Raw genomic sequence first — 12,582 nt, forward strand, 5'->3', positions numbered from 1 at the left:
AGTATAAAAATCACTGCTTAAAATTGAGGTAAATGAATTTTGTTTTAAGTTGAATAGTTTTAGTTTAAAATTAAAACTCTAGAATAATTTCAAAAAAAAACATACTCGAATGCTATAAAGAATAAAAACAAAACTCCATTTAAATAGTGCGAACAAGAACTCCCTATATTCGATAAAAAAGTAAAATAAATTATTTTTAAGAAATTTAAATTTAAAGGATTTTGTATTTCCAGTAATATTTTCATCAAGGGTTAGTGTCTCAAGAAATATAAAAGAAAAATATCCTCTTTCTAAGCCAACAGATTCAGAAAGCATGTAGTGATATACATATAAACAAGAGTTTAGAAACTTCAAAATTAAAATTACTAGTTATTGTAGTCGTGCAGTAGTTTTAATTAAATTATTATCTTTTGTGGATTTAATTAATTTCGTAACATGTTACCTTTTTTTTAACAAGTAGATTTGCAGCTTTTAGTGCATCTGCTGTATTTACTCATTCGTTTATACAAATTATATCATTACAAAGTGGATTACTTTCTAATCTGAATTTTGCTTTTGAAATTTCCGTTAATCATCTTACGGTAAATTTGGTTAGCTTCCTAATGTCTTTTACCCAGTTACACAATTATAAAAGATTAGTACAATGCAATATCATAATTCGAGTTCTTGGACCTGTGAAAACAATAACACTCCTCCAAATTATAATGCCACCGTTAATCAATTGCTTTGAAACAAAATTAGTGCATTTATCTTCAATAAAAACAATAAAGTCAATCAATAAAAACAAAACATATCCCACAGCAAAATTTGAGCATTTTAAATAACACAGTTTTGATAATGCTAAAAATTGAAATCTTAGATATTATTATTCATAACTTTTACAAGAGTCATTTTATATTCCTGAACTCAAAACACTTTATCTATTTAGATTTAATTCCGTTATCTATAAACAACATACTCAAAATCAAGAAACCTGTATTATTCATTGTAATTTTCAAATTTATCAAAACAAAACTAAAAGATTAGTATTTTATAGAGATATTTATTTGCTCTCTTTTAAAGTAAATTATCTTCTAAAATAACTTGGTTTCGTTTCTTAAATATTTATCTTTCATTTTATTATCGTTTTATTATCGTCGTAGAATCTTAGTCTTTTAATATAAATAGACATTTAAATTTCTTCTAAAATTACCATTTTATCTCTTAATGGACTAATTTTCCATCCTTCAACATTCTAATTCTACCTTAATCTTACTTTTCCTTTGAATGGCAATTAATTAAATACAGAGTTTGAAGGCTATCTTTCTACGAAGAAGGGTGTCTTCTTAGAAACATTGGTATTCTTCTGTTATCGGGACCGGATTCGGGTATGTATGTATGGATGGATGGATGCATTGATGCATGCGAGGTTGTATATATGTACGTATGTATACGTGTCTATCTATGCACATTATACAACCGTGCTTACATATATGCATTTCTGAATCCGGTCCCAACAACAGAAGAGTACCGAAATATTTTCAAAAGAATACATATACATGCTGGTATATTTATATCTTTATTGAACAACAAGTTAAACATACGACCAGATCTGACATTTTCCTTGTCGGGTGGTTAACTGATAAGCCTGAAAAAGTTAAAATTGTTCTCTTTCTTATCAAAACTCAAATGTTTAACTGTCAGATGTGAGCTTACTTAGTATCTCTTTATAAAAAGAGCTAAAAAAACTTTTAGTTAGTTAAGCAAATGTTTTATCATAAATAAATACGTTACATCTTCTATTTCGTTGTTAAATTGGCAGGTCTTTATTTTGAATTTGTAACACCCATGTTGAGATGTTTAAATGTGAGTTGTTTATTTCAAACTTGTATGTTTATTTTGACATACAAGTTGTTTTCTGCCTAAAGGCTTATTAAACGAGGAACGTATTAAACTAATGAGGATCAAAAAAGCGTTTGCAGGGAAAAAAATACTTTTGGTGAATAATTAGGCAACTAGAGTCATCATGGCAAATAATGCTATGCATCAACCTGCTCATGTAGTCTCCTAATATTTTTGTAATTGGTATCACATTTCAATGTCGTTTATTTATCATAGTGAAAACCTTATGACAGAAGAAGCTTCGCCCTATCAGGAGGTATAAGATATAAAAAACGTTTTGAAAACTTAATTTTTCTCTCCTAGATAGACAGTAACAAAGCTTACGGTGATAAATCTTTTCGAAACTTTAATGATTTAATATTTTTTCTGCAGTCTATTTTATGTTATTGGACTTTTGAAAAAATAGAAGGAACACTATATTAACTTCCCAATAAAATAAGTGATATTTACTTCATATAAGTTCTTCAAATTTCAGGGAAAAAATGGGAATCTAGATTTTGCCATTATTTCAGGTTCAGTTATTTTACAGCTTTAAGCCTCTAAGATCTAGTTATTTTTAACCCAACATATAATTTGCTTTTCTACTTCCATTGCTCGTTTGAGCATTTTACTAAAATACTAAAATATCCTGTGTATAATCTAAAGGTTAAGAAAATAAACAACAAAGCAAAGCAAGATAACACATATCATATAAACGTTTTCATAAGAAGATATAATACCGTATTTACGCGAATCTAATGCGCATCGTTTTTGGCCAAATGTAGTACTCAAAATTGGGGTGCGCATTAGATTCGATGGCGCATTAGATTCGAGTGCAAAGTTCGCCGATGACGTCAACCGAATTTAAATCGTAACAATGGATTACTGTATTTCTCGACTACATTTACCGTTACATTTATCGTTGACACATTATTGCATACTGCAGAGTACGTAGTCACGAAATGGAGGGCAAGCAGAGAAGAATGTCATATGACGCTACTTTCAAACGTAAAGTAATTCTTTATCCTGAAAGAAATGGCAATAGAAAGGCTGGGAGAGAGTTCAACGTAGCTGAGAGCAATGTTCGCTTGTGGCGGCAACAGAAATTGGCACTGTTTGCAACGAAAACTAGTAGAAAGAAATTCACTGGCCCTCGCAAAGGAAGACACCCTAAAATTGAAGAAAACGTTTTGGAATTTGTACGTGAAAGGAGGAAGAATGGACAACCTGTGACTAGCGACACTATAAGAAATAAAGCAAAAGAGGAGGCTGAAGTTCTTGGAATACCGAAACGACAGTTTAAAGCTAGCCGTCGATGGGTGGATCGGTTTATGAAGCGGATGGGCTTATTTCTAAGACGCCGTACAACAATATGCCAAAAGCTTCCTGCAGATTTTGAGGGAAAACTACTAACATTTTAACGGTATGTCATCACACTTCGGAAGGAAAAGAATTTTTCAATGGGGCAAATTGGCAACGCTGACGAGACGCCAATTTGGTTTGATATGCCTCGTAACTACACCATTACGGAGAAGGGGACTAAAAAAGTTATCATCAAAATAGTGAATAAAGACGTTTACTATTAATCACTGATTGTAGAAACTGTTAGCTAGATAGAAATGTTACCATTTATTTCATGTTCATACTTTACGATATGTACCGTATATACGGTAGTGGTAATTAACAATGATTGTTTCACATAACAATAGCCCACTAATAAGTTAATTCTATGTTCTGTTACTTTATGTATAAATTCATTGTTGTATAAAATATGGTATCTAAATTTAAATAAAATTATCATACCATTCATTGATAGTTTATATACAAATCCATTGTTGTATAAAATAAGATTCAATAAATTCCTCATACCATTGATGCGCATTACATTAGCCGACAAACAATTTTTTTATTATTTAAAGTTTTAAAATGGGGATGCGCATTAGATTCGATGGCGCATTAGATTAGCATAAATACGGTATGTTCACCTCCATATAATACATTTTCTATCTTACTGAAAATATTCATGGTACTTTTGTTTACATACAAAGGGAATCTGTAAGATTTAAGGACAAATTTTTCTAAACAAATTCCAGTAAACCTGCCAAATGATACTTGGAACCCTTTACCCTGACATTTCAGCTTTGTTTTCTTAAAATATCATTTCTTAAAATATCATCTTAAAATATCATAGAATTTTCTGCGCATTCAGTTGTCTGATTTGATTAAGTAAACATCTTTAGTCACGGATTAGAAAGATGAATGAAGTATGCGCAATAACATTTTGCTGTGGTATTTTTCTGCATGAATCAGAAAAACACAACGGAGACATCTGAAATATTCTTCTAAGAATATGGGACCAAACACGAACTCTATCCAATCTTTTGGTTGGCACGAATATTTCAGCGAGAAGCAGAAGCGAAGATGTTGATGATGAGCTCAAGATTGCTCGACTTTTGCAGTTCCGTGCTAAAAGAACTTCGATAATATTCGACAACTGTTGCTAAAAACTCGTCACAATCTCTTCGAATGGTAGTTGATGAACTTAACATCAGTAAAAGTACTGCTGTCAAAATCATTGGGAAAGATCTTGAGAAATGAAGAGTTAATTCTCTTTTGTCCTTCATGCATCTATTGCAGAATGGGAGCATTCATTCTGATATTTTCTAATAAACTGTGAATAATGATGAAACTCGGTACATTGCTATGCTCCTGAAATGAAATGGCAATCATCCGTTTGGAGTGGAGAAAGTTCTCCACGGCTGCAAAAACGTTGGTTTAAGAAATCTTGAATTAAGTAACTATGATACTGATCTTTGTTGATTAGAAAGGGATAATTCATGAGGATGTGTTTCCTAAGAAACTTTGTATCTTATGAACATGTAATGGACAAACTTCTGAAGAGAACTCAGTGCAGTGAGAAAGCACTACTGAATGATTAATTTTTTTGCACGACTGTTCGCAGACACACGATTTTGTTCTCTTCAAGCATTTCTATAAAAAAGTTTTTAAATAAAAGGCATTCCAATTCTAAACCACCTCTCGTTTTCACAAGATTTATCACATGCAGACTACTGTCGTTTACCTAAGGTGAACTTTCATCCCAAAGACTGTTACTTTATTAGCAGAAAACTATAACCCTAGGCTTAGGCTACATTCTAAAAGATTAGTCCTACAAAAGAATAAAGCAGCTGAACGTCGTGCGAAGTGTGTTTCATAAATTAATCAGGATTACATACTGAAGATTAAGAAATAAGGATGTTAATTTCTCTAGCTTTTGATTTTCTACTTATAAAACTTTGTAGGTGCACTGTGAATATGTATGAAATTATAATATGATTACATTATATAAAAATAGATAAGAAAACCTGAGAAATTTGCCAGGCTTTAAAATAAAGTGTAAAACAGATGTGTCCTATACTTTAAATGTTTAAACGTGACTTCAAATATGTAAGTTTGGGAATAAAAGGTACTTACCGTTTTCTTTGCAGATATGTTCTTTAAAATATCCGGGATATTTCCTATTTTGAAGTTTATATCTGTAGGAGGTATTGGAGGTCGAAAATGGGCAGTACAATATTGCCCTTTAATAATTTCCTTTCCATATCTGTCTTTTTCCACGTTATCTATGCATTCATCATACATACCAAAAGAGACCATATTTCCAGAAAGCAATCCATTGATCGCCTTACCGCTTGCATCTAAAACTGAAAAAGTAAAAGTAAATATGAGAAGAATTGAATTTGCGGTTATATGGCAGTAATATTTTGAGAAATGCATGAAAAATGCATTTCTTGAAAAGATTCGCAGTATTGATCGCAGATTCAAAACAAATTATGTTCAATAATAAAAGCTTTCAGTCTAGGATGATTCTAGTTATGGAATATTTTTACAGGCTTGTGTGTAGATGTATCTCTCAATATAAGATGCCAATTTTGTCAAAATTGCTTGCAAATGTATGCTGTGCCTATCTCAGCAAAGAGCCTTGAAACAGGTAAAATAACGTGCACCGTTGGCCGATGCGATAGCGTACTGCAACGGAACAAGCCTTCATTCGAACAAGCTATCCAATGGATACTCAGAGGGCTTCTCGATGAAACCACGTAGATTGTGAGTATTATCAATAAGACAGTTGATGAAAACAATGTGATTTCAACAAGGTGGTGCAACGGCAGACACAAGTATGGCGGTATTCAACTCGTTCTAATTTCTTATTTTTGCGATTTGACTAAGCCATTCCCTTCTACAGATTTGTTATTTCCGAACTATTTTATCTGAGATGTATGAAGAAGTTCTTTGTGCATTCTTCGTGGATGGTTGACGAATTGAAGACTCCCATTAGTTATGAAGTACATGCTGTTCCTCATGAAATGAGGCGACGCTTCGAGGACGTTTATCCACACAATGATGCATCCAAGCTGAATGAGGACATTTAGGTGGCATTTGTTTTTCAAGATTCATACAGGCGACATTAATTTCTAGGTATTGTCTGCCTTATATACATTATTAAATGCCTTTGCGTACACTATTATTTCACAATACATAAAGTTACTTTACGTTTTCAGAATCTTTCTGTTTTTATTTGAATTCAGTAGATATAATATGCACTATTATTATGAAACTTAAATGTCTTTTACACGAGCCATCTACAAAGAATGTTCTAACTACTGTGCTCATCCTTCCAAAATTCCTTTAGTAAAAGATCTGATTTGAAAAATATTTTCAGAATTTTATTGGTTCTTTCATTTTTACCAATGATGAAATATGGGTTTCAATATTGCAATAAAAATTTTATTTTCGGAAATATAAAGTTTAGCTTTTAAGCACCTATACGAAGAAAAATTTGAAACCCTCACTTCTGTTATTTATTTAACGCAACAGATTTGTTTTGGAAATTTTCTTTCAAATTTTAACATAACACACCTAATTTTATAGCATTTATTGTACCCAGAAATTTCAGTTATAGATAGCACAGATAATTTTAAAATTCTTAATGATTGGTATTTTAGACTATTTCGAAAGTTTGAACTGTATATATATATATATATATCTCATGCAATTTAGATATAGGAGATTATACATTTGAAAGAACTTCGATGACGAGAAATATTTCTATTATTGATATTTTTACATACTTCTGTACGGAACTGATATACACATTTGCGTTTTGAACTTTTTTTATAAAATGTGTGATGTAAAATTAGCTTCCGGAAAAATTATTTTATTTATATTTATTCTTATATTAGAATTACAGTTTTGCGACCATTTTCGCAATAAACATTTAATTATATAATCCGTTTGAAACACTTTGTGCAATATATATGTAAGAAAAATTAAGAGTATATAAAAGATTAAATTAGCAACGTAAATTTTCCTTCTCTATTCTAAAAATAGTAACCTCTCTCTGCACTGCGTCATTTCGAGACTATTCTGTGTCATATGATTCTCACGTAATTATGATGATGTAAATGGAACTAAAACTCAACCAGCCAATAGTAATTTTAGAGCAATATTAACTGTCCAATCAGAATGTATTGAGAATAAAAACTAACTCAATCTGAATAAGATTTCGCCCTGAAAAAAACGCACTTGCTTTCCACGCTTTGGCCTAGCTAGACTACTGTCTGCTGCTGCTTTACTGCTACAAAGTTATCAAAAATGTAAGCCTTTTGCAACAGGCACGTTTAATGTGCCGACTTGTGTGTAGCAACAATATGTTGCTAAAAATAAAACTGAAGATGTAATTTGCCTTCGCCTCCAATTTCCTGGTCATTGTTTCTGAGTTTGAATTTATTACATATATGCATTTAGGCACTACTTGGAAAACCAAAAACATCCTCAAAGAAGAGTCATTTGCTAATCCATCTGTCAGCATCTGCTAATTTCTACTTTGTTTTTGGACTAAAAGCTGTAAAACAGAAACTTTGAAGAAACTGTCGTTTCGAAGTGACCTACCTACAAGAGGAAATAATCTTTTAAATTTGATAAACGAACTAATAATTACAATTTCCCATGGCAATAAATTTCAAAATTCCCGCTGTAAAACATAACTACACTTGACGTTGACCAGAGAGATCAAGTTTTTTTATCTAATTGGAATAAAAGTAGCAACTATTTTAACAGTTAATACTTTATGGACAAATTTTTTCCGCTGTATGCACATAGTGTTTCCAGACAGCTATTCAAAATTTACTTGAAAATTATTTTAAATATTCGGGTGACAGTAAATTTAATACATTGAAATTTCATTAATCATACGAAAAAATCTCCTGAACACTGAAAAAAATAAGATATAAGTGAAATAACATTTAATTTAATTTTAAAAATAAATTAAACATTTTATGCTGCATAGGCTGGCACCCGTGCTAACAGATTTGATAATTTGCCAGGTTGCATGGATGGTCGATGATACTAAGGTTTCATGCAGTATATTGTAACATGAAGTGAAAAATGGAAGATCTAGTCTATACTTGTATTTAGTATCGGAAGAATAAATAAAAAGTAAAAAAAAAAAAAAAAACAGAGGTTAGTAGATTTGTAACGAAACCACAAAGAAATAAAATACCTGAAATTTATTTCATGCATACTACTTGTTACATATGCATATTACTTTAAGCACATTAGACAGAAGAGTTGTGATTCTAAAATGTACACTCTCCAAATCACGTTAAAACGTTGCAGCATTGTTTAAATTATTTTCACTCTTTAGGTTTTTAATTGTTCCATAGTATTCAACATTTCCGATGAAACATTAAAATACATTTCGGTGCTTTAATCCTCAGTATAAATTTTCAAATTTGAATACTTTGCAGATATGATGCTTGTTATAATTATATTATCGCATTCATTGTTTATTTTTACAACGAGAAATATCCACATTTTTATTACAGACAATTATACACAAAGAATTTTAGATTAACATCGTTCTAAGCTCCCTATCTGCTGCAAACAATGCAATATCTATATATATATATATATATATATATATGTTACGGTGAAACACCGAAATCTGGAGAATGTCGACTCTCACCGGTGAATGTCAACATTCACGTAGTCGCTTGGTGTATGTCCGAAATATTTTCCAAATACTCTTATTTCTGACTTACACCGGTTAATGTCGACAATCGCCATGTACTAATGGTGAATGTTGAACATATAAGAATATTATATTTTCTTCTCCGTAATTCAGTCACGAAAAAACGCACTTGAGACTTAAAATAAGAACTTAAGAATATAAGAACTTAAAACACACAGCACATTCAAAATAAGAAAGGAAAATAATAGAAGTTAAAAACTTACTGAATTATACAGTACGTTCTGAATGAGAAAATAAAATAATAGTAATAAAAAACTTACTAAATTATGTGATTCAAATCTTATTTATTGCAACAACTTAAACTATTATGGCAGTTTGAATTGTCGACTCCTCTCTTTTCGAGCTACACCAGAGCATATCTGTGATTGTCGACATACACCGGTGAGGGTCCGAATGTACAAGAATGTAATGCAATATTCGATCTTTCACCGGCGTATTTGGTGAATGTTGACATTCTCCGGTGAAAGTCGACATTCACTAATTTCGGTCTTTCACAGTAACATATATATAACATTTCTAAATTAGGTGCTCTCTTCCAAAATTCATCTGTTCTTCCAAATTCGAGAATCTTCCATGATTATATAACAACCTCAAATTAACCAATCACACATTACAGAACTTTCTGCATGTACTTTGTATAAACACTGCTCGGAAATATAATGCGTCACTCTTTTTATAGCTTCCACCTTGCTAATAGCTCTTCACTTTGCTTCCCCGTCTAAACTTCCTGCATCTTAATTTTAAGAATCAATGTACATATAAATTTATTGCATTTCATTATGATTGAATCATAGAAATGTCTCGGATTTCATTAAGATTGGATAAACATCTATGGAGATGATTTTATATGCATGTAAATAAAGACTGGAAATTCTTCATGCTTTGTTATTTTCATCTGTAAGCCTTCACTCAGTTACGACGACTGCAAGCTGATTCCTCTTCTATGCTTGTCGAAATTATCATATATATATGTATACTATATGTATACAATAAACATATATATTAGCAAATAATTCAAGATAATTGCTGCTGTGGGCTACATAATATATTTAATTTAATTAATAAATATTAATTTAGAAGTCAAGCAACAAAAATCATCGTTACATTTTCAAATTTGAAATCTGTGAACAATTTGAAAATATAACACTGATTTTTGTTGCTTGACTTCTAAATTAATACTTGTTCAACGTGTTATTGTATCTTAATTAATTAATTAATGCTCATACACCATGTATCAAAAAACAAACTTTATTTAAAACTAGCTGTTATTTGTTTCAAATTATAGTTATAGATATTTTTGCAGAGAAAAGAATAAGTGTTCAAATTACACATATAGTAAATTTAAAATGCTCCATATAAAATATTTTTAGGTAACACACATATGCCCTTACAAATTAACGTAAACTGCAGCTAATTATGCAAGCAACTTCATTAAATGTATTTTAAATAACATTTCTGTTAATTTTCAATATGTCCGAAAGTGATCACTTGTAATCAAAGTATGAAATTTGTAGATGCATGTCGTTGTTCGTTAAAAATAACAGTGCATTAAAAATAAAGTTTGTTAACTTTGCCATGTGGCTTAGCAAACTACTTCACGAACTATCTGCAATTTTAAGTCTGTGGTGTAGAATATACGAAATTTTAATGCATTTAAAGATTTGAACATAATGAAATGGTTCCGCAGAAAATGCAGTGAAAAATTTTAATTTACTTTTTTCTTCTTCCCATTCTTATCTGCATTTCATTATAAACAGATTCCGTAGAAAAACTGAAGATCACACATAAAAAAGTAGACTAAAATTTGTGACTTTAAGAATTAAACTTCAATTGAAAGACGCATTAACCATATTACTAAATCATATTGTTATAATTTTTTAGAATTTTAAGTGGCTATCAAATACATACATCTGTATATATTTAAACAAAAAGCGAAAGAAATATTTGGCGAGTTATACTTATCTGCATACATTTAAGAATATAAAAGTAAGTGCAGCCGCCTTGATCAATATGATGGCTAGCGGAGTTACTTGCCCCATAGTTGGGCCCTGTTTCTTATCTGAAAAAAGGCAGTGATAATTTACGTGTAGTGTCTTTAAAGGATCGTTTAAGATACTATCGAACTGAAATTCCCCAAAGAAAAACCATGAAAAAGAAGGACAGTAGATGTGGATGTGACCCACCCTTCCAAAAAAGATTCTCCATCAAAATTAGAACTATGTTGGATATACGCTGCCGCCTGTAAGGTGCTAAGGCCTTGGCCAACTTCATACCTGTTGGCTACGATGAATTTCTTCGTGGGCCTGACTGAGATTCTGTCGGATTAAGTGAATAAATACTAACAATAACAAACATTTCGTATAGAAAATTAGCTATTAAAAAGGAATATGCACTTACATTTAACAGCCCATGGTTGAGCTTTCCGGAGCCCTATCATAAGCTGCATTCCATCATTCACGCATTTGGATGTCAAATTCAGCTCCCTGGAATAGCGAATTAGATAAGGCATGGCATTCTTCACAAGAGATGCCATCATATCCATCAATCCTTTATCAATTTTATTCCATTTCTGAAGTATTTCATCATCTGTGAACTCTTGAGAAGAATTCATAGCTGTTGAAAAATGTAATGTATGTGTCAAAACCCCTAAAAGAAAAATCATCCTGATGCAATGTAATTCACCTACATTTCTGCCAAGTACCATCAAACGCCTTGCCATTCCTTCGGAAGAGCCTTTGACTGATGTAGTTAAGAAAGTGGCATGTTCGAGAGTGTTTCTGAAACGTTTTGACAGAAAATATTCCTTTCTGAAAAAAAGGCCATTTCAAATTCTAAATAATGTTGTTAGAGGTTTACAGAATGCGTGAGCAGATGTAATTTTATCTAAATAATTTGCTGTGACATGCAAGCAATAATCACATTAAAACAATACAAGAGTAACAATACTCTGAAGGTATTTCTGTTCGACCTTCAAAATCTTCTTTCCTTTCTTACGTCTGTAAGTTCTATGTTGAAGTTAACTCCTCAGTTGATTAAACTTTATTCGTTTTACTGATATTTTGAAATTTGCAAGATTGTAAACTATTTATCTATTTTGTGTAACCACATGCGATGAAATTGGTTTTTGCTAGAATAATATGTAAGATAACGGTTTCTTTTCCTCAGTTATTGGAATTGTTCAATTGACCTGCCTTTATAATACAGCTATTTAACGCAATCTATTGAAACTACGTACATTTTTAGTCCAAAGGGGCTTTGTCCCTGAAGGATTATTGTTTTCGTTTTGCGATTTTGCGTCGAACTCATAAACGTCGGTTCACTTTTCAAACTGTTGCCACAAAATGTTAGAGTCCTGCATTATATTTGAAGAAATTAAATAATGAAAAATCTGCATAAATGATTGTCTATTTCTCGCATTGTGATAAAACAATGGTACATAGAGCCATCGAATTTTGAATGACGAAATCCTACTGCGAATATGGGCATCTGAAATCCCAAATTTGGAATTTGTTTTATTATAGATTTTATATTTTGTAAAACTTTTAACGAATTTTTGATTTACAAACTCAATGCTTTAAAAGCGAGAAATGGCAACGTCATATAGAAAAAAAAATACTTTTATCTCCAGC

General features: G+C 31.3%; 1 protein-coding gene across 1 annotated transcript in view; it reads right to left on the minus strand.

The window, feature by feature from the left end:
- The window catches only part of LOC118181525 (nose resistant to fluoxetine protein 6-like), a 58,444-nt gene extending 46,704 nt beyond the window's left edge, over positions 1-11,740 (minus strand). Inside the window, exons 1-2 of the mRNA XM_035350693.2 lie at positions 11,351-11,740; positions 5,335-5,564 (exon numbers count right to left, since the gene is read on the minus strand). Coding sequence (XP_035206584.1) covers positions 5,335-5,564; positions 11,351-11,672 — 552 coding nt within the window. The 5' untranslated portion in view covers positions 11,673-11,740. The remainder of the gene's footprint in view (positions 1-5,334; positions 5,565-11,350) is intronic.
- Between the last annotated feature and the right edge of the window lie 842 nt (positions 11,741-12,582).

The sequence above is a fragment of the Stegodyphus dumicola genome, chromosome 9, assembly GCF_044657685.1.
Source record: "Stegodyphus dumicola isolate Sdum_Otavi_A_Nest chromosome 9, ASM4465768v1".
Lineage (NCBI taxonomy): Eukaryota > Metazoa > Arthropoda > Arachnida > Araneae > Eresidae > Stegodyphus > Stegodyphus dumicola.